The sequence below is a fragment of the Amphiprion ocellaris genome, chromosome 2 (assembly GCF_022539595.1).
Source record: "Amphiprion ocellaris isolate individual 3 ecotype Okinawa chromosome 2, ASM2253959v1, whole genome shotgun sequence".
NCBI lineage: Eukaryota > Metazoa > Chordata > Actinopteri > Pomacentridae > Amphiprion > Amphiprion ocellaris.
In genome coordinates, this window is record NC_072767.1 from 17,694,216 (window position 1) to 17,720,317 (window position 26,102).

General features: G+C 38.8%; 2 protein-coding genes across 2 annotated transcripts; both read left to right on the forward strand.

Annotated features, from left to right (window-relative positions):
• Positions 1 to 1,260: 1,260 nt before the first annotated feature.
• Positions 1,261 to 15,678, forward strand: LOC111582603 (glutathione hydrolase-like YwrD proenzyme). Its single transcript, XM_023291365.3, has 12 exons — positions 1,261 to 1,466; positions 3,023 to 3,176; positions 3,254 to 3,407; positions 4,370 to 4,576; positions 6,584 to 6,736; positions 6,815 to 6,905; positions 8,876 to 9,047; positions 9,832 to 9,988; positions 10,665 to 10,847; positions 11,096 to 11,180; positions 11,555 to 11,650; positions 14,577 to 15,678. The coding sequence occupies exons 1-12, from the start codon at positions 1,367 to 1,369 to the stop codon at positions 14,720 to 14,722; spliced, it is 1,698 nt and encodes a 565-aa protein (XP_023147133.2). The 5' UTR covers positions 1,261 to 1,366; the 3' UTR covers positions 14,723 to 15,678.
• A 3,033-nt stretch (positions 15,679 to 18,711) lies between these two features.
• On the forward strand, positions 18,712 to 26,102 carry tm4sf18 (transmembrane 4 L six family member 18). Its single transcript, XM_023291363.3, has 4 exons — positions 18,712 to 19,163; positions 23,842 to 23,910; positions 24,528 to 24,670; positions 24,836 to 26,102. Exons 1-4 carry the CDS (start codon positions 18,984 to 18,986, stop codon positions 25,032 to 25,034), a joined length of 591 nt encoding a protein of 196 aa, XP_023147131.1. The 5' UTR covers positions 18,712 to 18,983; the 3' UTR covers positions 25,035 to 26,102.

Genomic DNA, 26,102 nt, shown 5'->3' on the forward strand with positions numbered 1-26,102 from the left:
GATCACGTTTAGTGAGCAACAAGAAATCCAAAGATTGACTGAATGCATCCTTTTCCACATTGGCAATGCTTCAAGGTGTGTTCAAAGTTGACAAATGTGAGCAATCTAGGAGTGGAAGCTGAATTTGATCAATGATTTCCATTAATCACAGTAGAAATGTCAGAAATGCTCAGTAGAAGGACAAAGTCCAGATTGTTGGGCCATAAACCTGCCTGGTAATCAATTAACCATTGGTGTAACTAATAAGGCTTGTCAAGTGGTTATAAAGTTATATCTTTATTCTCATTTGATAATAAATTGTACTTCAAAATCAAGGAACCCGTTTAAAAACATACGTTCTGTAAAATTTACAATTTCAGTTTGTTTTTGTTGGGTAAAAAGACAAATCTACACACTCAAATTAACAATTAGCCACCACTCCCAACTAGTCTCACCTACGACACCTACGACTCTGATTAAAAACTGTTAAACTACTCTGCTACGCAATGACATGTTGTAATATTGGAGTACTTCAGCCATATAGGTTCAAACTGGAACCTGATTCTAAATGATGATAATGATAAGCTCCACGCCACAAGTTAATGGGGCAGGATGCTTAGGTTGGTCTGAACCTGTGTTTTTGAGAATGGGAGCGGTAGGCTACACTGTAGTTTCAATGTGGAAATGCTCAGCCGTGGCACTGACTCTTTATTTTGCTCATTATGTATGTATGAGAAGGTCTGTAAGTTCAACTACTGGAAATCAGGCTTTTAGACTCTTGAAGGCCTGCAGCCATCTTGGTATTACATTGGTACACTAATTTGTACCAAGAGTGATAGCTGGTTTAAAGATAACATTGCAATGCTAATTAGTCTACTGTATCTATATTTAGATAATAGAAACTGTAAGTATGACATTATTTCATTTGTCAAATAGTCTACTGAAATTGTAGCCTCAAAGCATCGGGGGGTTGGATAAGAATTCTTTAATGTGGCTAAAAAAAATTAAAACATTAACATCTACAATTTTACATCTTCATCTGCTGATGAAAGAACAGGAAAATATTGTGATGAGATGGATTTTCCACTGCAGTTTCCAAGACTGAGTACATTTTTTAATATTAACACAGTAAAACTATGTTGCATTTTTCTATTCATAGAAATATAATTGTACTGCATGTGGGGATTTCCACTATCAACTTCAAACTTCGCTCATGTGGAAACCCGAGTATGATCGATCTCATCTGCGATCTGCTTCTTTTTCCTGGCTGAGGCAAACTCAATACATGACAGAGTAATCGATCCGAAGGTAAAAGTGCAGCAGGGTTCATTTTGTATCGTCATTTTGGTCCCGTTTTTTCCCCGCAATAGTTGATAGTTAAAGCGGGATGGGCACCGACTTAACGTTCTCCTCTCGTCGGTCTCCTGTGGTGTGTTTACACGGCTGTGCGGCGTCCAGCCAGCCGTTATCTTCAAGGATTGGAGTCGGTGAGTGGAAAACAGTTGCCATGGAGATCTTAACAGAAGTTCAGCAAAGTGACAAAACTCTGTACTGTTACTACTACTGCTGATAATAATAATAATAATAATAATAATAATAATAATAATAATAATAATAATAATAATAATAATGATAATAATAATAATAATAATAATAATAATAATAATAATAATAATAATAGAAAAACCTACTAAAAAAAAAACGCTAAATGCGAACACATAAAGCATACCTTTGTCATTGCCCTTTTTGTATGATCATATGTCATAGAGAGGTAAACATAGAATCAATTAGTAATTAAGCATGACACGATATAAAAGCTAGCAAACGATCTCAGCAGCTGTCAAAGTCCAGAAACACTTAACATTAAGAATGTGAAAAGACTGTCTAGCTTAAAGCTTGTTAAGCTTGATACATACTACTATGTATGTGTTAGCTTGTTAGCTAATATCCTCTTGAGACCCAGGGGAAAAAAATTTAGTAATTTTTGATATATACTTACTTATATGCAACAGGACCCCATACTGCACGTGTTACATTGCATTTTGAGCACAAAGCAATATATATATATATATATTTTTTTTTTTTAAATAAAAAGATCCCAAAGTAGCACATTCACATTACTTATTTCACCCGTGAAAGAAACTCAATTTACCGTCATATAACAGACAGGAAATCAATAAAACTTCAACCTTTGGAAATTCTTGCTTGAAAAATTATTTTATATGTAGGTTATTAAAATAGATATTGAATAATTTTGGGCATTGACTAATCATATTAGCTAGCTCAAGCTTCACACCATGCACTGCCAGTGCTTGCTGCTGATTGTGAATTAACGTAATACTGTTGACAGACTGCACTGCATTAGTAGGTGACACATTTCACAATTTTAACTAATACTTGTATTTACACTTTGGTCTGTACATTTCCCTTTTAAAGTTGTGATTCTATCTATGCAGTATTTCTTTAATTTGTCTACGTGGCCCTCAGATTTGATATGCAAATATCAGTACATGGAATTTTGTTTGTGGAGCTCACAAACTACAAGTGAGGTGTCAGAGAGGGGGAAATGCCGGAGATCAATATCTCAAAAAACTGTAGTAATACAATCAAAACTATTTGCATTAATATATACTAGTAAACTAAAGTAAAGAACATTGTACTCAATGTCACAGACAAAAACGAGGGGCTGGGACTGTGGACCGCAAAGACAGTACACATGATTAAACGTCTTTGTAACCTCTGTGGTACACAGCAATAAAAATATCAGGCTATCGTATGTAACTGTAATATATGAATGCGTGATTATATACTACTTGGACAAGTGAGATAATATGTTTTTTGTAATTTGGTGATGAGAAGCAGTGGCTCATGTGGAGGTACACTGTAGACATATTTATTTATTTATTAGATTAAAATATACTGTGGAAAAGGTACTTAAATTTGCACTCCAATGGTTCTAAAACTCACTTTTGTTACATACTTTAACGGTAGGAAGGCTGTAATGATTTAAACCAATCAGTCATGGGTATGTGTTTGTGTCCAGATGTCCTGAAGCGGGGTGGCAATGCAGCAGATGCTGCAGTTGCCATAGCAGCAGCTTTGGCGGTGACAGAGCCGAGCAGCACCGGCCCTGGTGGAGACGCCTTCTGCTTGTTCTACAATGGAAACACTGGAGAGATCAGAGGAATTAATGGCAGGTGGAGACTCCTTTGTTGCTTTTGTTCTTTCCCCCCTCATCCAGAATAATTAGCCAAGCCTCTCTCTGTGTCCTCAGCGGACGTTCAGCCCGAGCTCAGACGCTGGACATCCTGGAAGGACGTGGTTACACTGCAGAGACCCCTCCTTCAGTGTTTGATGCTTTGAATGTTACTGTGCCAGGGGCCCCTGCATGCTGGTGTGATACTGTGCAGCTGTTTGGAAGTCACAAGGTTTGCCTGTGTGTGTTTGTGCTGTCTATCTGTGTCACTCTCCAATGTATAAATGTGTGTTTTGTGCAACATTCCAGTAGCAAAAGGCCATTTAACATAAACACAGAGGCATGGTAACCATGTTAACATGTACCTCCAATGCACACAAACACAAGTTGGGCTCTTGACTCTGAGTTGAAGTGGCATAAACAAGGAGTTGACAAACTATTAGATTCTGGGGATATTTTCTTTATTTGGTCAAAGCTGCAGTAACTTGGCCATCTAAGGCTGAGATTCTGCAAGTGTTTGAAGAATAAGTTTAAATAATAAATTGTAAACATGCACAACCTTATGAAATTCTGTCTCAGAGTAAATGTAGTTTCTTCAAAGAATATTAAGGTATTACAGAGTCTTTAGGACTTCCTAAGTTGAAAAACAAGTGTTTTATCTTGTTGACATGTCCATATGGGTGTTTTATGTGCTGGAATTCATGTCATGAGTGGAATTAGCCATCAGCGCCATGGCTGAGCATTTCCATCCCCAAAACACAGATTTAGACTTTGAGGGTTTCATACGTTTCATATACATATTGATGTTTTCTCCTTACAAATGCAATCAGGTATAAGATTACTGACACACAAGAGGTGTCAGAACAGTAATATAGTAATTATGTCACACATTAAAATGCCAAGTGACAGCCGTCCTCTTCAGTTATTACTGGCAGCCAGCAGAGCATGTGAAATGTTTAGAAAATATAAAAAGAATACATTGGATGTAAAAATATTTGTATTCTAGCTATCAGAGGAATAACTTACTGATTGCTAACAAATAATTTCATGTTTTTTTTTCTCTCTGGAAAATCCTCCTAGGAAATTGCAAATCAGTTTTAGTCTCCACAATTTCTTCTCAAAACAGTGACTCACCCTTCCTGCTCAGTGAGGTTTCCTGTAATAAGCATGTGTTTCCTCTGCCTGTTTCCCTAGCTGTCCTTGCTGGAGGTCCTGAGTGGGGCGGTGGAGCTAGCAGAGGAGGGGTTTCCTGTTGCTGAGGTAGCAGCTCACCAGTGGGCGAGCTGGGTGACTGCTCTGAGAGATGCTGGGAAGGAACTAGGTGGAGACTTGCTGATTGATGGTCATGCACCCAAATGTGGACAAGTGTTCAAAAACCCTGCCCTGGCTCGGACCCTGAAGGTAAATCCTTGAAACTGAAATGCAACAACGGCCACATGTTCATAGGTCATGTGAGGAGCACTGAGCCATTATTTTCTGAACTCCTGTTATTCAGACAAGAAGGAAACAGAACAATGTAGAACCTCAGTAAAATCGCTGTGTTCTGTCCGTGGCGTTATTTGCTTTTTTTAAACTTGACTTAGCCCTGTATATGGAAAGACCTTGGATGAACCCAGGGGCAAACTGGGCAATTACCCTGAATCCATTAGCGTGTTAGACTTTATATTGAAGGAAAACAAGACCGAGGAAGGGAAAGGTGAGACTGAGTGACTCATTTACCAAGTGTATTACAGTTAACTTGAGCACTTGAGTGTTAGTCAGGAGCTCAAATTGCTGAATCAGGACCAGCAAGTTCAAAAGTAATGCCGAACAGTAGATGAGCTAAAAAGATTTAAGTGATTAAAAACTCGGTTTCATCTCCACTATTCAGTGAGAAAACTTTAACAATATCAAGAATTATAAACAGAGTTTGGTGTGTTGTCATCACCCCTGGTTCTTGAAGGTGGAAATCATGAGGGATATACACTGTTCAGCTGTTCAGCCATGTTGCAGCTAGTTCTGGTACAATACTCAAAGAACAAGTTTTTTGAAGAAATGTTTTCAAGGAACTGATTCTAAGGATTCAGGACATGAAAAGACCTGCTTTGGAAATCAGTTTTAGGCTGTTGTATGGTTTTAACACACTTTCGCTAATTTTCAATGTATTTTGCAACTATTCCAATGATGACAAATTTTAGTTTCGGAAATAATCATCAGAAATGAAGCCACTTTTCCACAACTCACCTGTAGCTCCAACGTGTATTGGTTGTGACAAACAAAACATCAATTTTTCCACAAGAAAAGTTTATATGAATTAGTTGATTGTTGCCATTAAAACACATCAGCAGTCTATAAATGCCTAAATTGTGAACAGCCTCTTTTTAAAATCGCAACATACATTTTGAAACTAATGGTCTGATATAATTCAGTTTACTCTAATCAAAAAATTTACAGAACTCTTCTAAAGTACGTTTTTGTGTCACTCTTTTATTTAATTTGCAAACTGTTTGATTTAACAACCCAGAATAAAGCTGCAAACTTTTAGTGAGTCGAGTCATAACAAAAAACGGATAGGTTATATTGTCAGAGAATTTTCTCTGAATTATAATTTAAATTTTATAACGTGTTACTGTAACTCTTCACTAACTAGCTTGAATTATGTGGCACATTTTTTCCAAGACCTCAACTTTCCTGTTCCACAAATGACCTTCATTGTGCATGCATTTCTGTGTGGATCATGTAATATTTATAAAGCTGCACTCATTCCGTACTTTCCCGTCAGTGAGAATTCAATAGAGCTACAGCTGACATCACTGTGTGTGTATGTGAGTGTGTGTTTGTCTGCTTGTGTGTCACTGTGAAAGTATGCACCGATTGATGCTCTACTGTATTCCTACATCACTCAGTTGTTTGTAATGTAATAATGCAAGAAAACAGCCAAGTACGCCCATGACAGCTGTCTCCACACACACACGCACACACACACACACACACACACACACACACACGCACACACACACACACACACACACACGCACACTCACTAACCTGAGACAGAAGAAACAATAGCAGTGACTTCACCCTCACTGATGGGTGGTCTTCATGGTATCTTAACGGTCATTCCTCAACGATGACGGTGTGTCACTTCCTTGTGGAGCAACATCACACGTTGGCGCGCACCATCTTTCGTTCAATTCATTTGATAACATTGACTGAGCTGGTAGGTACACACGGCAGTGGTCAGCCCTTTCAAACACTGGACTCCTGTCGCATTACATCATGCTAACCACAATATTTGAAAAGTTTTTGTGTTTTGTACTGTGGCTTTAAAACTTGTAGATTGACAGATAAACTCTGTAATAGGCTGATTGAATAGTAGAGCGACTATAACACTGCCTGGACTGTGACATGTACTGATAATATCGACAGGAGCTCGGTGAAGGTGGCAAACCAGCTTTCTACCAGGGCAGAGTGGCCCAAGCCATTGTTGACGTCATTAACCAGAATGGGGGAGTCCTGACCTTGGATGACCTCAGCAGTCATGACAGTGAAGTCGTCACCCCCATAAGCACAGAGTACAAGGTCAGCAACCAGAGATGATGATTTTGTCTTTATTGTAATACTGGGTCAGCAGAGTGAATGCCTTTGTCGTGTGTTCAGGGTGTGCGTCTGTGGGAGCTTCCTCCCAACGGTCAGGGGCTGGCTGCCCTGCTGCTGCTCAACATCCTGGAGAACTTTCCTCAACTTCAAGGTAACTACAGAGACACCAAAGAAGTACCATTAAGATGCATTATGGTTTATGCTGGAAACTCAAACACACAGCAGATATTGATTGGAAGGAAGCAGATGAGACAAATTCAATTTCAAATGAATCACAGTGGTAGTTTGCCTAAATTCCCACCAAACATGCTTTTAAACAGAACAGATATTTCCAGTGTTATGTAGGGCAGTTTCTGACTTTTTGCCATAGACTGTATTCAAAGGATGAACATTGTGCTACCTTGTGATTGACAGGTTGCTACCATATCAATTATCATAGTTTCTTCAAGTTCTTAGTCTCCTACGCCCCTCACTCATTACGTCCCGTTTCAAAAGAGAAAGATGGTACCGGCCAAAAGCCAAACGCCTCAGTATGGTAGTCCATAAACCAACTGGTGACATCATAGTTGGACATCCATCTTTTGTAAACAGTATATGCCCCCACCACACTACACTGCAGGTGAATGGACCTCAGTGCTGCCCAACAACAAAAAAACAAAACTCAACAGCAGTATGTCAGCAGTTAGTAGAAGAGACAATATTTCTAGGAGTAAAAGTGGCTCTTGATGTTTTTATACTTTTTTAATGTTTTGAGCACTACAAAACCATCAACTTCTGTGGTGTCTGACTGTCTTTGGTTCAGTGCTGTTCAGCATAACAGGAAGTTTGAAGTTTTGCAGTGCATTTGTTTCATTAACTGCCACACAGTATTGATTAGCAGATCAGTTATTACTGTTACTATAGTGACAAACACAGTTGAGTTTTGCGTAATGGCTCTATTCAAAGTAGGTTACTTGCTCAAAGAAAAAGAAAGACCAGTCCTGAAACTTTGACTCAGTTCACTGTTCCTGTGTGTCATCTGACTGATTCAGGACTGTCTGGGCAGAGAAGACTTAAATCAGACGTCTAACTTATGTAGTCCTAACTGGCTCTGATCCTCCTCTTACCGGAAGCAGATCTTTGACTTTAGGGCATTAGGGTCAAAACGATGTTCACAGTTACCTGGGACGACTGTGTCTATCGCCTAACATACGACATCATTGACACATAAACCACAGTGACTCATGACATGCTTAAATCAAGGCATTTAGAGACAAAACATTCAGTACGGTCATTGGATGACCAGCTGGCCATTGTCACATTGAAGATGTCAAGTTACTAAAATGTTTGAGCTTCATTTTGCATAACTATTGCATTTAAATTTTTACTTTGATCTTCTGATTCAGTCATGCAACCTTTGCAGCTATAGCAAAGTGTGTTTGTGAAATCTGTCTGCAGATTTGTCACTGACCAGTTTAAAAAAACAGACAGTTGCTTGAAAGTTCATATATCTTTACTTTTTCGATTGTACACTTTGTGTTTGATAAATCTTTCAAGAGGATCGTTCATTGTCTCATACAAAGTGATGTGATAATCATTAAGGATGCTTCAATTCGGAATATATTTGGAACACATGTAGGATTGTCACCTGAGCAAACATGAACAAAACAAATAAGAGGCTAACTGTTCTCTGGGAAGTGCAGTAAAAAAACAACACAGTAATTAGAACTATGAAGATTTCACTTAACATATTAATGATTCTTGTAGTTTCAAGAAGTAAATCTCACCATCAAATATCAAGACTCAGATACTCATGTCAGATCAAAAAAATTGGGATAAACTGTGGATTAAATAAGACATTACACCAGATTATGTCCACATAATGTTAATCTGTGTTTCTATTACACATTTTTTTGCAAATCAGATGTAGATTTGTTTTTTACAAATTGTGTTTTTGCTTTGTTTATTTTTTGTACATTTTATTTGTACTATATATACACTCATATGCACAAGTTTGAACTAGGTTTTGTTTGCTGCTCTACTTCTTTCAAGGTGGGAAATCCCCCCCCAAAAAAGCAAAACATTTTGTCCCTGACCTGTTTGTGGAATAACTGTGGCACTAATCTGTTTCTCTGTGTGTAGCTGCAGGTCATAACAGTCCTGACTACATCCATGTTTTGGTGGAGGCTGTGCGTTTGGCACTAACAGATGCTCTGCGTTACCTTGGCGATCCACATCATGTGACCATCCCTTTAGACACCTTGCTGGACAAGAGCTACAGCCACCAGCGAGCGGGGCACATCAGCATGGACAGGTGTGTGTTTCTCTGTGTGTGTTTCTGTTAGTACCAGTGTGTACCAGTCGGTCTCTGTTGACTTTAGATAGGAACTGTAGACTTTTGCTTCCCCTGACCTTAACGCCCATCCCTTCATGCCTCATCCCTCACATACACGGGGTGTGTGGTGTGTGGGTGTATATTTTAGCAACAAGGCGTATTGACTGGTCAGTAATGTAGACTTTGAACTTTAGGTCTTTATCAGCTGGAAGCCAAACAGACAAACAGACTATAAAATATAAAACAACATAATAAAGTGCTAACGTTTGTTCTTGCACACATGCACATAAAAAAACATACATTATCCATTTTCAGACCTGTTGTTGTGGCTGCTGTTTTTAATTCTATAGTAATACATTCTATATCCATGAAAATGTAATAATATCCATAAAAATCCGATCAAAGCAGGAATTTACATATCAGAGTTACTGCACTGCGATATTTTTGTCATTGTAAGTGAAATGAAAATCTGCCAAGAAAGTTGTTTTGAGATAGGAAAAACCTTCAGCCTTGTATTTCTGATAATCTTTGTTGTGTAAGATTGGAAATTTAGCACAAGAAAATCTGATAGTTCTGTTTGACCAACACAAGTTTTCTTCTCAGTCCAGTTAGGTCTTCCCTTTCTCAGAACTTCCAGACATTACTGGCAACCACACAAAGAACATAACCAACAATAATAGTTTCTAGGATAAAAACCTGTCACATGACTGTATACCACCTATAATTATCTGTGTTTTTTGATTGTTTGTGTGTGAATCTGTAGAGCCATGGAGCGAGTGGAGCCTGGCCTGATGACTGGAAGTGACACAGTGTACTTCTGTGTGATTGACAGTCAAGGGAATGCATGTTCATTTGTCAACAGCACCTATATGGGCTTTGGGAGTGGACTCGTCCCGAAGGACTGTGGCTTCTCACTACAGGTCTGACAGACAGAGTATGTGTTTGTTTCTGTGCATGTGAAGTAGTCATCAGTATTGCTAATGGACACAAAAGAGGAGGATTCATGCAACTCATTTTGTGCATTTTTAAATGGAAGTAGGCTTGTAAGTCATAGACAACATTAATAAACAAACATTGTTTTTAAAATATCTTTCAAATCAAATTTGTCAGCAGACATAAATGAAAACTGAAAAAACTCACATTTGCACTTTTACCTGCTTTTCTCAGCTTGCCTCTACATATGCGGTATTGTCAAACCTTTATTTGCCAGTAAATAAAAACTTGCTGAGCATATTCACTAATGAAAAAGTCCAGTGACATAGCAACATGTGTGGAAATATAATTGAGTACCATCTATATTATGTGAGGCTTAGGACATATAAAACCGAATGTGAATGAAAAAGCTACAGATTTTCATATTTTATTGTCCTGTTTTTACATGTTAAGGTATCTTACATAAGCAGGAATAAAACATTTGCTTTTGTTTTGCATTTGTGAATTTGCCTGTGAAGCTGTGAAGACATACAGTTGTGTTTACATGGCAATATGTAACTGTGTGATTTTCATAGAACTAAAAGCATTGGACTAAATGATGGGGTTGTTTTCTGGTGTGTGTCTTTATAATGTGACAATTAAAGCTTTTTCTCCCTCTCATAGAATCGTGGTGCCAGCTTTTCTCTTCATCATGACAATGTTAACTGTGTTGCTGGGGGGAAGCGGCCATATCACACCATAATACCTGCGCTTCTCACTGACTCTGCAACCAAATCACAAAAACCACAGCTCCTCGCTGCACTCGGGGTGATGGGGGCTTTTATGCAACCACAAGGACACATCCAGGTATCCAGTCATCAAGACTGTCAGGTGGAATGAGAGGTGTAGAAAATTACCTTTCACGTAAAGATGCTCTTCATTTCTTCATTTATTGTCCATCCATTTTTGTTTTTAAATAGCCACTGATTTGTCCATTTTGTTTTTCATTACATTTAAGTATCAAAATTTACTTGAACGTACCCTGATGGATCTGGTTTAACCTTATGAGTATACATTTTGAACATGCTGATATTGAATGTTGTTGCTGTGTTCAGGTTTTGTTGAACATGGTGGAGTTTGGGATGAATCCTCAACAAGCTCTGGATGCACCAAGAGTCTACGTACAGTATGACAACAAAAGTATGTCTTATTTTCCCAACACATACTCACAAGAGCTCAAATGAGATTTATCATAATTTGAATGCTCAACCTAGCACAACATCATGTCTTGATTAATTAAAAATAATGTGTCTGATTAGGTGAGTCATTCTGACATTAATTTTATTTTATTATAATACACTATATATAGCAGATAAAATAAAATAATGTAACGATTATATAAGTTTAATAATTAAATACCAGTCACAAAAAGAATATTTAGAATTAATTAACAAATTAAAACCGGATGTAAAAAAATATATATTAAAAAAATATGTGTCAAATGTGACTTATGACAGTTTTGTATAAAAAACACAGCTGATGCCCACATCCTGATTGATCACATGTCTTTCTAGCTGATCAGTGGTTGGTTAATTTGGAGGAAGGAGTCGACCAGGAGGTAGCCGAGGATCTGAGAAGACGGGGCCACATCGTCAACTGGCCAATTACAGGTAATTTTAATGTGCACAGCTTATTTTTTCCAATGGCTGCACAGTGTTTTTTTTTTACATGTGAAGTATGCCATGATTCCAGAAGATAGATCTCATGTAATTTATTATAAAATACAAAGAGAAAACTTTCAAGATCTGTCACTCACTGGCACCTAAGGTGACATTTTTCTTTTAAGTTGTGACAAATTTATTAACATGCATGGCCTCCTCAAAAGTTAATGTATTACCTTAATTGTTATATTGATGTTCAGTATAGTAACAGTCATAAACAGAAGAGACCATTGTTGAAATAACTGCTAGTTTTAGATTAGTGGCATTAGACCACAGTGTCCATAAACCCTTTTGCTTCCTGTTGCAAATAGGATGGTTGTGTTTGTTCCTCTTCCCCTCCCTGGCTCACACGCCTAATTCAGGCTTTTCTGAAGAGTGTGACTGTATTTTGTGTGATAGTACATTCAGCCTCTGTGTAGCCGAGTAGAACACAAAATACAGTGTAGAAAGGAACATTTCAGGTTAATCTCATTGGCCAGTTTTATGGAAAATGTAGTCTCACAGTCCGTGTTCCATTTTTATAGATTTTTAAAGACAACATATGCCTTTAAAAATAGAACCTGTAGAATACTTGAAGTTGGGGTAAGTAGAAATCTAAAAAAGGAAAAAAAAATGAAGTCAACATTGAAATGCCAAAAAACTGCAGTTCATTGAATGTCCATTTGAGACTAACTCCAAAAATTAGTTAATCCCTTGTTAAAATGGCCAACTTTACAGCAGAAGAAACATGTTTACAACCTTCTACAAATAGTTTTGGCCTCTATAGCTAATTTCCCTGTTAAGGATATGACTGCTTTGAATGACAGGTGGGTGTTGCCACAGGACTCTCCATCACCAAAAGACATTTGAATGACACACCTCAACTCCGCTCAAACCAGCCCTTTTCCCATCCTTGGATTAGCCAGACGGTAGGGGGAGTCAGGCACTGCCAAGACTGCAACAACCAGAGCCTACAATTTTACACTTTCATTTGGCAGATACTTTTATTCAAAGAAACGTACATCTGAGAGTAGATACAACACAAGCAAGGATCTAGTCAGGAGAAAACAACCTGGATAGCCACCACACCGAGCCTCAGAACTGCTGTTCAAGAATCTAATGGGTGGGGTTTGTCCACTCTAACCCTTTTCTAAGTGAAAGCCCACCGTTTTACTCATTATACCACCATTTCCTGCCCTCGCAGTGGACTTTGTTGCTCTTCATGCTCTCCCATTTAATCTGGCTGAAAAGACCTATGATTGGCCAAAGTCTAAGATCACAGACTAGATTTTCTAAAGCCTGAAAACAGAGCCAGGAGAAGGTGCGGAAGTCTCCTTTCCTCTTAAACTATTTGAATTACAATATGCTAAAAGGTTATTATGGAATTTTTGCGTGATTATTTTAAAACTACACTGCCTACCTCAGCTTAAATTCCTTATGATAAATTCAGTTATCGAACTGTTCTTGACAGTACTTGTTAATGTTATTTTTTCATGATTTTAATCTTTGAAGAATAAATTCAAAAGACAGTTTTTTCTAGCTGTCTTAATATATTTGTGTTTTACTAAATTTTACTTCCAAACTAACCAACTAACCTTCCATCCATCCATTATATATACACCGCTTAATCCTCACTAGGGTCGGGGAGGGGGGCTGGAGCCTTGAGCCAGCTGACTTGGGGCAAAGCGAAGGGCGAAGCGAAGGCAGGGGACACGCTGGACAGGTCACCAGTCTATCACAGAGCTACATATAGAGACAAACAACCACACTCACATTCACACCTATAGACAATTTAGAGTTACTAATTAACCTCAGCATGATTTTGGACTGTGGGAGGAAGCCGGATAACCTGGAGAAAACCTGTGCATGCACAGAGAGAACATGCAAACTCCATGCAGAGAGATCCCGAGAAAGCCAGGACGCAAACCGGGGATCTTCTAGCTGCAAGGCGAAAGTGCTAACCACAGAGTCGCTGTGCAACTCCCAAACTAACCAGTGAAGCCATTTTCTGGCCTGTGTGTATTCAATTCAATTCAATTTTATTTATATAGCGCCAATTACAGTCAAATTGTCTCGAGACGCTTTACAGAACCCATATGCCTGACCCCCAGAGCAAGCCAAAAGGCGACAGTGGCAAGGAAAACACCCTTTTAACAGGGAAAAAAACCTCGAGCAGAACCCGGCTCTAATGTGGGGGGACCCATCTGCCTGCTGGCCGGGCGGGTTGAGAGGGACAGAAGAAGTAGAGAGGTAGAGATAGAGGGGTAGAGGTAGAGATAGAGGGATACAGATAGAGGGGTAGAGATAGAGAGGTGGGGGGTGGGACACAAGGACCATAAAACACAGCCACACATCTGAAGCATCCAGCATCCAGCTCTGGGACCAGGGACACTCGGAGAAAGGACACAGAAAGAAACAGAGTGAATGTAATGCAATAATGGTATATATAGTAAATACATAGGTAGTTAGAGAAGGGCTCAGTGCATCCAGAGAGGTTCCCCAGCAGCCTAGGCCTATAGCAGCATAACTAGGGGCAAACTAAAGGGACGTCAAGAGGGGAAGTCAGTTGTGCAAATGAAAACACCAGAGTAGATAAAAGGCTTGTAGTCTTATGTCTGAGTTAAGTTAGGATGCTCACTACTGTGCTCCTCAGTTCAAAGTACATCTGCATGTATCTTCCATGCTGTCTAACAGCCACCTCATTTCCTCAGGTAAATGTTATCACTACTTTTAGACAATAACTAGATTTTGTATTAGCACAATCACACCTGAAGTCCTAATCTCATGGTGTTAGCCTGCTGGGATGTTTTGTTTGCAACTCATAATACTGACATAAAGACAGTTAATACAATGATCAATCTGATTGTTTCCCATTTACCTTTCATGATACACACAGGCCACAAGAGGTCCCAGTTTGGACGGGGACAGATCATCACAGTGGGAGACTGGTGGAATCCGTCAGCCACTCAGCCTAATCATCCATCCAGGGTGCTGTGGGCGGGATCAGACCCCAGAGGGGACGGATGTGCTCTGGGATACTAGTAACGTAATGATTAATCAGTCAGCACTTTTCAAAGAGAAATTCACACAAATGAAGTGTAGAGTACAGGCTTGACTGTGATATTTTGAAATGCGAATACTTTCTTCCTTTAGCTGTTTGATTCAGCCAAATGATTTTAATGCTAGGCAGTATCTGACAAAAAGTCAGGTTTATCACATTCTCAAATCCCAAACAGCTACACTGAACCATTATGAAGTGCCTTATTTAATCATGTTGTTGTATCAGTGTTGGTTGGATGTTCCTGTTGTATGTTTACAGATCATATGCATTTACTGAATGCAGTCTGTGACGTACAGAAAAAGCAGACCAATATGTAAATTAGTGTAGTAAAACTTATTTCTCATAACAGTTGTTGTTTGATTGACTTAAATCTGGAGAACATCTGGAGCGTTATATTACTTTCATATCAAAGATGCCTCCACTCTTTCCTCCACTCTGTGATCTGGTTGAGATAATTGTTTCAGTCTCTGTAACGGGACTGAAACTGGTAATTATAATTTCATTACATATTTGTCTCTCATTCCTCATAAAAGTCCTATTTATACTCTGCCTGACAGTTTTAAAAACAAATCAAATTCAGATACACTAATAATATATATTTTTTTACATTTTGAAGTATATTTGTTTCTGCTGTTATGAACAACAAATCATTTTAAAGTCTCTACTTTAAATGATCTATGAATAAAATACGCTTCGTCTATTCACAACGTCTTTGTACATTTTTACACACGCCAAATAAATTTAGATGCACAAGTGGTTTAAGTTGCTGTAACTGAATTACTTTGATCTGGAACCCCAGGCGTTAGTATACCATAACAGTTCAAAATAAATTGTTTTTTTCCCTTAAAAATTGTGAACTTAATTGTCAACAGCAGGACCTAAAGAAGATAATCAATGAGCAGATTTCCCCAAAATAAATTGTTTGTGGGTACTCAGAGCGCACTGAATTCTAGTTATTTTTGTTGCAAAACTTTGCACAAAATATCTGAATAACTATTGGTAGCGTTTGAACAGTTTTCTATGTACAGTACCCTGAGAGTGATTCATTGTTATTTGCTTATTGTTTGACCTTTTTATGAAGCACCACTATTAGAAATCTGAATCTTTTTCACTAGTGAGCATTCTTGCACTCCATAGGATAAACCAATTCTAGACACTTCATGGGCTGTAGTCTTGTAGTTTCTCTTAGGACATACAGTGTGGTGCATCATTTGCTCTGCATGTTTTCAAGCAGACTTTTTTTGCATATGAGCTTTATGTTTTGGTGGATTTGTAGTCACCAGGAGATGCCCTGCTGCACCGCACTGACAAACATAAATACAGTAGCACGCAGACAGAGTAAATTATATTTCAATATAAACAATGGCTTGTAGTTGTGTGAAGAAATATGAGTGAGTCGGTAAACAGCTTGCAAACCTGCTGTAACCAGGAGCCAGCGTCTCACACGTATTTCCACTTGAACACAAATCTCTGGATATATAAACATGGTGTTGGACTTTGTTTCAGTGTTGATCTCCTTACAGCTCCAAAGACAGCCTGGTACCACTCCAATAAAGGGCCGTGTGTCCTGCCAGCCAAACACACGCTCTGTTTTACATAATCTGCCTTAACCAACACAGCTCATTAGTGCAGGTCGTTAGTGGTCAGCTCCAGCTCACATCGCAGTTTATCTGGATGTGCTGCATTCCAGCTGGATCATAAAGCAGCTCACAGTGTGTTGGGCCCCTCAAACACACACATGTTCACATACAGCATATGTGGCCTTTTTCTGACACAGCACTACTGGGAGTCATGTTGTGTCCTATTGCCCTACATAGACCTGCTGAGTTGTTGTATCATTATGACCCAGAAAGATAAATCTTTACCCAAGGACATCAACCCTATTTACAATTTGTAACATTAAATGAACATTTTGGATGCACTGGTCCTTCAAACCACACTGTGGTCATAACATCAGTACCGTGGAAGACACAACATTTACACTACCGTTCAAAAGTTTGGAGTCACTGAGAAATGTCCTCATTTTTGAAAGAAAAGTATTTTTTCCAATGAAGATAGCATTAAATGAATCAGAAATACAGTCTAGACATTGTTAATGTGGTAAATGACTATTCTAGCTGGAAACAGCTGATTTTTAATGGAATATCTCCATAGAGGTACAGAGGAACATTTCCAGCAACCATCACTCCTGTGTTCTAATGCTACATTGTGTTAGCTAATGGTGTTGAAAGGCTCATTGATGATTAGAAAACCCTTGTGTAATTATGTTAGCACACGAGTAAAGATGTGAGTTTTCATGGAATATATGAAATTGTCTGGGTGACCCCAAACTTTTGAACAGTAGAGTACTTGAGATCAAAAATGAATGCAAAAGAGTCAAAAGATGGATGTGGTATGACAATGAGTATGGAATGTAGTAACCATGTAGTAATACAGTCATGACGACTGAATTCAGATACATCATAATCATTTGTTAAATGACAATAGATAACACCATGCACACACCAGCTTTAAACCTTCATGTTTGGAATTGCTACACAACAAAATATTTTGTCTTTGTGTCTTATGGGGATGTCGAGATTTCCAGTCAGCAATGGTAAAGTATCATATATCATATGTGAAGTACAAAAGAATTTACCACCATCACACGAATGCATAGAGTTCTTTTGCATCATAAAATTTAAGTTTATTAATAAATCATCACTTTTTATACAGATTAATGCCCTTAAAAGGGCTTTTCAGGTGACAAGCAAATTAGACAATTCATGTACACTATTCAAAAGTTTGGGGTCACCCAGACAATTTCATATATTCCATGAAAACTCACATCTTTATTCTAATGCTGTCTAATGCTACAATGTAGCATTAGAACACAGGAGTGATGGCTGCTGGAAATGTTCCTCTGTACCTCTATGTAGATATTCCATTAAAAATCAGCTGTTTCCAGCTAGAATAGTCATTTACCACATTATCAATGTCTAGACTGTATTTCTGGTTAATTTATTGTTATCTTCATTGAAAAAATGCTTTTCTTTCAAAAATAAGGACATGTCTAAGTGACGCCAAACTTTTGAATGGTAGTGTATTTAGCAAGTAAGCTGCAAACTAATAAAAACAAGAGTAAACATGATAAAAGTTGATACAAAAAAATAAATGTCAGGCACATAGAGCAAACATCTAAACCTGACAAATATGTAAGTTCTCTGGTTCCTTGTCTGTAAACAAGACATACATAATGTCAGAAAATCCTAAAAAAAAAAAAAATAAAAATATGACCATGTTATTCTTCCATCAAAGATATTCTGTCAAACAAAGACTTCAGCATGAGACTTGAAAACTTTTTGCTTACATTAACTTAAAGTATCAACTAATTAACAAAATTATTGCCAATTTTTTTTTTGCCAGTTGAGCAATCAAGCAAGCAATGATTTCATCCTTCTGCTTTATTATAAACTGACAGCCTTTGGTCTATATTTGCATACTGAAAGCCCCTTGAGCTGCTGGAACTTGTGATAAGCTTTTTTTTTTACTACTATATTCCATTTTAAACACTACATATGATTAAATTATTAATATTATCAATGAGACAATTGTCTGTTGTAAGTCTGTTGTATTTACTCATAATTGGGTACGTTTACTGAACAATGTGTGAACCATGTGGGCAAAAGGGATTAGGAAAAAATGCCCTGATTATGTATTTAAACATGTCGACCTGCTGTTATGGCTGGGTCACTCTGAGGGAAATTAATTCTTTAGAGTGCTGTATGAGGCCCTGCTGTCTAAGAGGCTGTGGGAAACACTCATACACACACACACACACACACACACACACACACACACACACACACACACACACACACACACACACACACACACACACACACACACACACACACGCGCGCTGACACACACTTGTGGGATTTTTCATATATCTGGCTGAGCTCTGTGCAGCCATTGGTCGCCCCCCTTCCTGAGAGTGTGAGTGTGCTTCCTCACGTCCGTCGTGTCATGGCAGAACCCCGTCTGTAAAGGAAGGAGGATCTGTTCAGCTCTGACACACTAACTCTTACACACTATCACACACATACAGCAGGCTCTCGTCACTTGTTTTCTGGCTTCCTGGCTCCCCAGCTGCTCCGACCCTGCCCTCCTCTCTTTCCTTCTCTCTTTCTCTGCCCTCCTCAGCCCATTCCAGCTCTGTGCTCTCCTCCCTGCGGTTGTGAGTGTGTTTTTGGGTGAGCTATGTGTTGCTCGGTGGGTTTTGCCAGGTCCCTGGGCCTGGCTCTGCTGCCTCTGGCCCTCTGCTGTGTTGTGGCCAACCTGCTGCTGCTGTTTCCTATGGGACAGATCACCTACATGCAGCAGGACCGGCTGGCCAGCTACATCTGGTACTTTGGTGGACTAGGAGGTGGGGGGCTGCTGGTGAGTACAAAAAAAACGTGCTTAAGTTTTATTCAGATGATGGAACTCTCTGATTGTTCATGTGTTATATTTGCAGGGTATACTTTTGAAGGCCAATGATTCAGATTTCTCAGCTGTAGTCTGATCAGATTTCTGGAGGTGAACTTTAGTTATCTGAGGGTCAAATTTTTGGTGCTTGTAATGGAGGGGATGTGTTTTGAGGAGGGTAACTGCACAGTAAGCTCCCATAATTTTACGTTATCACTAGCTTTTCAATGACATTGTGCCTAAAAAAAGCGTACTATGATCACAAAGCGTACTATGATCATCCTCTCCTAAAATTTTAACATCAACTCTTTTATAGTTTGGCTTCACAATGAGCTTAGAATGTGTTGAGAACTTTAAAATAATTGAATCCTTGTATTTTCCTCCAAATATTTTTTCTATAGAAATATTAAAATAATAATAATAAAAACATTTAGAATATTTTCTTTGGTTTGTTCGACATAAGATTGAAGACAAAATCTGATACATCATTTAAAAAATAATCCTTGCAAGTTTTTGTTACACTTTGTTCCCATTCACCTTCCATTTTCTGCTGCTTTATTGGGTGGAGGTAGCATTAATGTATGACTGGTATCCAAACTAAACAAGGGGTGACTGAGATTTAATGATGACTTATTCAAAAATTTTGATCCTGTGCTTTTGAAGGATTTGAAGATTGAATGCGTATGTTATAATTCTTTAAATAATGGGAACAAGCTTTTATGGATGTTATTTTAGAAATACTTTATGATATACAGTTTTGATATACAGAAAAAAAACTTTACCACAATGAGTTAGGAGAAGTAAAGGCAGGAAGAGAGCAGTTTTGTAAAGAGGTGATGGTGCAACATTGTTTGAAATGTTTGATGATCAGATTGGATTACTGTGCCTGGCAGAGACTAAAAAGATTTAGCGGCTGTGGGTTTAACTGAGGTTAAGTGGTGCCACGTGGTGGAAGCCATCGCTGTTAGATTAGCAGAGAAATTCACTGAAACTAATTATAAATGAGTTTCACTTTTTATCTAGAATCAAATGGAGTGATTTTCTCAGAATCCATGTTTTGACTGCTGTATGTTCTACAACTTTGTTCATCTGAAACAAAATGAATGAGAGCATTTGATAGCATTTGAGCCATGAGACTCTGAAAGTCACCACTCTGCAGTGAAACCGAAGCCCTTTAAAAGAGCATCAGGATGTGAAAGCGAGTGTCACCTCCCTTCCTCCCTTATTCAGTGGGAAGATTGACAGATACTGGTACATGTAGATACAGCAGTGACAGTGTTAAAGTATGTAGACTGATGCCTCTTTCTTTTTTCTTTGTGTTTATTATCACTTTTTTTTATGATTTTTCTTTTCCACATGATAGATTGTAAACAAATGCAGCTTCTGACTCATACATCATGTGATTTAAACCAAAAGGTTCCTAAATGTCAGTTGTTTGCTCTTCAGAATCATTCAGTCTGAGTGAGTTCGCAGTTGTTTATTGTGAACAATGTAGTTTTGTGTGAAGCCACAGTTAATCCGTCTGTTCTGCATGCTGCTGATCTGATGGGTTTATGCTCTGACTGAGCAGAAAGGAGCCGTTCATTTACTTTGGTTTTATGGAGAAAACAGAGGAGAGATTGTATTTTTCCGACAAGATAAACTTGTTGATCAGCACTGGGTACATACAACTCTAAAATCTCTAAAATACTTGTGCAGGGGGGCAAACACTCAGAATGCTTACATCCTTTGCACAGTGTGTTAGTACAGGATATAACTGTGAAGAAAATTATACAACAAAAGAACATTTCAAACATTCCAGAAATAGATGTTTTTAGAATCACTTCTCAGCTGCTCATATTTGACTGATTTAATTGCTAATTTCTGCAGAGGTTAGTGTGAAGCTGCCAAAACAGGCGTAATATGCACCAGGTTTTTAATCCTTTGGTGGCACAGTATTCAGAGTGCAGCGATGAATCTGCACAGAAATGGATGATCAAGTAATGTAAACCCTGAAAAGAACAGGACAGGTATCAGCAAATGTCATTAAGGCCTCTGAAGTTATGAAAGTAAGAATTCAGAACTCTTAAAATGCCTTATTCACATCCACAAGAACCTGATCATAGTTTAGAAGTCCGGTTTGAATAAACTGCGCTATATTGACTCATATGGCCCGTTCTCCTTTAATTGTGCTTTCTGTTTGTTAAGCTGCTGTAAAATACACGTGCTGTAGATGTTTTGCTGTAAAAGTGTAGAGATTATTCACCTTCAACTGCTATAAGCAGTAAACATCCCTTTCTAAAGTGTGATAAAACTTTTAAAGCAACATAATTTAGAAGGCTCTGGTTAGAGCCACTCTTCAATATTCGGTCTGGATTTTAAGGTAAATAAAGGCCTTGCTCTCTATTTAGTGTAGCGTGTTCACTGTGTTTGAGTTATCACCTGACATTGTGTTCATTTGAGAGATTTACATACATGTCTTGTCTTCATTGAAGTTTCCCCCCTCCCTTTGTCTGTTATCACTTACTGTCCTTATTTTTTCCTCTTTAGCCTTCTTCTATCCTTGTGGAAATGACAAAATGTTGAGGAGTCAAAGAGCAAACTGAAGCCCTCTGAGAGACGTCTATCTTTAGCTTGCTCCCTTCCTCTCCTTCACTCCTACCTCCCTCCATTTTCCTTCTCTCTTCCTTTCTCGCTGTGAACTTCCCTTCAGTCTCTCTTTCTGCAAGGATAGTGCTTTAGGGAGACATCCGGGATGTGTAGTTACTCTCTTATCTCTCTCTCTCTCTCTCTGTGTGTGTGTGTGTGTGTGTGTGTGTGTGTGTGTGTGTGTGTGTGTGTGTGTGTGTGTGTGTGTGTGTGTGTGTGTGTGTTTGTAAGTGTGTGAAACCTTGGGAACTTTCCTCCCTCTGTTAGGATAAGACTTAAGGTCTTGGACAGAAGGAGACAACAACACAGGAAAGAGGAGACAAAAAAGGGAAAAGAGAAAAATAAAACAGTCAATCTCTGCAACAAACAGATGTAGTGTTAACATTGTGTCTCTCCTGCAGTTCTTCTGCACTCTACAAGGAAACCGTATCGTAGCTGCTGTCATCTTGGGCCCATCTGTAATCACTTGCACTGTCAGGACTCAGTAAGCATTAGAACGTGACATCATAAATCATGTTTGCTCAACACTCTTTCTTAACGCCAGCTACAGTGAACTATAGCACATCTGAGCAGAACAGGGATGTCTGAAAGCTGGTCTGTCCATTTGATAGTGTGAACCAGACTCAAACATTTCAAGAAGTCAATTTGGATGTTATTGTACCATGCAAGAGGCATGATCTACTGATTGGTGATGTAGCACCATTGACTGACAATTAACGGAACCACAGGTTTCCTGAGCAATGGTCTTGAACCCCAGTGTGGTGGCTCTAGTTGTAGACAGCTATAATCAGTAGTATGCTTTTCAAGCCCCCCGAGTGCACAGGGCTCTGCTAGGGAACAAGTGATGTAAATGTTGTTATCTGCCTAAGTTTGCCAGAGCCTGTGCAAACTCCCCCAGATGCCTACGTGCAGCCAACAGTTTGTGTTCATTGTACAAAATCAGCATTATTCATGCATGGGTTATGCAGATCCCACCCTACTGTGCTTTTTTGGAATGGCGTTCTTCCAGCGCACTCCTAGTGGACCAGAAAATCAAATACCTATACACCTGTGCATGTGCCAAAGGGTGTAAAACCAAGGTTTAACTCAAAACTAATGAGCTAAGAGGTGGAGCAAATTTCTCTGAGCCATAGACTGCTCTATGACGCCACCCACCTGTCATTCAAAGTGGCCATGTCCTTAATTATGCATCTGCTTTGTTAGTTTTTTTCTCCATATATATATATATATATATATATATATATATATATATATATATATATATATATATATATATATATATATATATATATCATTCCCATTGTAGGAAACTAGCTATAGTAACTAAAACTCCTTTTGTACCAGACTGTGAACATGTTTAACTTGGCTGTGAAGTTGAACATTTTAACATACAGGTCTATGGAGATTAACTCACTTTTGGAGGCCATTTAAGGAACTGCAGCTTTTGGTGATATTAGCATGTGTTAGCATTCTGTTCAGCTTGACCTAAGTACAGTTGACACTTTAAATAAAAGTTTTGCCGCACTGAAAATCTGAAACCATAAATCTGAACTTGTTTACTAAATGTCCTAAAATGCCCCTCAAACAGTTACTTCATTTTGATTAAGCAACAAAAGATCCATTATTCTGGCTCAGGCCAAATTATAAATTCCATGCCCCATTAAAGCTCAAACTGTTGCTGTCATCTATCCAGCATTTGATTCTAGTGTGCAAAGAGTTTTACAGCTTTGTGTTCCTGGTGTTGTTATAGAAGTCTTGTTTGGACTTGACTTGTAGGGCTGCAGAGATGGTGACACAGGTGTCATCCAGATGGTAAAATACTGGGGCCGCTCCCAGTAACCATCAGCAAACAGAAGCAAGATCAGAGATTTATTATCCTGTAATCATGAATCAAACTTCCAGCTCATAACCTTTGTCTTTTTTCATTAATAGTTGTCAAAAATTAACAAAAAAGAAAAACTGCTGCTGAAAACCTGCTGTTGTTGAGAAATGTTTGTGACACTGTGTTTCTCTGTACTTCCAGATGCTGATTCCAGCTGTGGTCTTCATCACTCTGGGGAAATGTAGCTGCTGCTGGAATGAGAGCCTAATGGTGAGACACTTGATAAGTTATGAATCAAAATCTACTGAAGATACAAGGAGCTTCATTATGTCTGCATCAAAAACTGCTTTTGCAGGCTAATAAAATCAGGCTGTTATATCTTAGCTGTCCTTCAATTTCTGATATTGTGGACTTAAATTTAAATATAGTACTGTTTGGTTGAACGCTTAATAATTTCACTTCATCATTTCCTGTTTTTTGATTCAACACTTTGAGTAATACTCAGAGTTGTCATTAAGCAAGCCAACACTTTGCCCTTATGCGGTAGAATGCAAATGCTAATCCAGCTATGGTCATTTAACAACGGCCCCATTGTTAGGTAACAAAATCAGCTTGGCTTGCACCACTCAGGCCCCATGCACAGCTGCAGCTGTGTGTGTGTGTGTGTGTGTGTGTGTGTGTGTGTGTGTGTGTGTGTGTGTGTGTGTGTGTGTGTGTGTGTGTGTGTGTTTAGCAGCTGCCTCTATATCTCATGTGTGAAATGGATAAGAGAAGCAGGTTACATTCATTCATATGAAAGAGGACACAAAAGTCACACAAAAATACTGACAAAGCATCCACTCATGTTCTTCTTAAACGTCTCTGTGTGTCTGTCTGTTGCTCCACAGATGTGCGGCTCAGTGCTGGCAGCTGTGGTCGGCCTGGTGGGGTCTGGTTATTGTTTCGTCGTATCAGGTTTTGCCTTAGTGCAGGGACCCCAGTGTTTCACCTCGTTTGGCTGGTCGTACCCTTTTGCAGAACAGGGGGGCAGGTAAGGAGGTGCTGTTCTGTGCTGTGGGGCTCACTCTAATATTATCAGTTTCATTTTATTATGAATTATTCCAGCAGCTGAATTTCTACTAACATTTTGCATTACTTTAGCTTTGCTTTGTCTGTGAGCTACTCTCTGCTGACGCAATCTCCCTCTCTATCCCAGGTATCTGCTGCAGCCAGAGACTTGGTCACGGTGCCTTCAGCCGCTTCATATCGTAGAGTGGAACGTCACTCTGCTGTGTGTGTTACTGGGCCTGGCTGTGCTGGAGTTCATCATCTGTCTCTTACAGCTGGGAAATGGTTTAGTCAACGCCGTGTGCCGACCCTGCTGCTATAAGCAGGAGTACAGTCTTAATGCTTAGAGAAACATGTTTGTGTAAGCATGTAGACCCACCTGCAGAGATAATGAAAAACATACACACACGCTACATGTAAGCACACATAAGGACATTAATAGACACATGCACATGCAGCAGTCTGCATGGCCTCATTACACCACCATGTGGCTGTGTGTGGGTGCAGCGCAGCCTTTCCACTGAAACACACTTGCGCATACAATCTCGTGAACATGTGACAGCCATGTCAGCTACGTGTAATCACTGAATTTTCTCAAGTTACTCACTTAAAGTGGGAAAGTCACTATGCAGTCATCAGCACCAGGATATGACAATATGTGTCCTTTATATTCCATATGATGAAGACGTTGTATGATACTTTATTTACTTGGTGGTGAAGGTGGTCAAAGGAAGCTCAGTTGGCTGACATGTACAGATAATAAGAAAGAAATGGAGCAACCTTGATCGTGCTAATTATTTAAAGTGTACCAGAAAATACATGAACTAAAGTATGGATTTGCTTCACAACAGTCTGTTACACGTCGTTCCAAGAATTTCTCAAACTGTTTCGTATTTTTAAAATTTCTATCATTTGTATATTTACATAAAACCAACTTCTTTGGCAACATGATGGACAAATCTAAATAAGATCAGTATTATTACATTACACTGGTACAGTTAAGGTGCCAGCCAAGTATTGTTTGATCATTTGGAAATGACATTAGCTCATGTGGCTATTTCCTTGGCCTAGGTGATGATGTTTTTGCAACAAGCAATGCACATTTCTATGATTTTAATTTTTGAATGTGCCACCTTGTCTACCATTAAGTGCACTGACAAGTCCTTTCTGTCTAGTTTTATTTTTGTGCCTCCAACATTTACACTGCCTTGGATGCAACACGAACAGATCGGTGTGTGTGTGTTTGTACATTTGTTTTCATTTTCAGAATGTTTTATTGTAAATTGTTTTCTTAATGTCTTTCAAATGCTAGTTCAGTGTTAACGGACATTTTATATATATTTTAGTGACATATTTTTATAATGTACCGTTCGTTTGTGCTGCGTTGAATAAAAACGAACTATTTCAGTTTCATA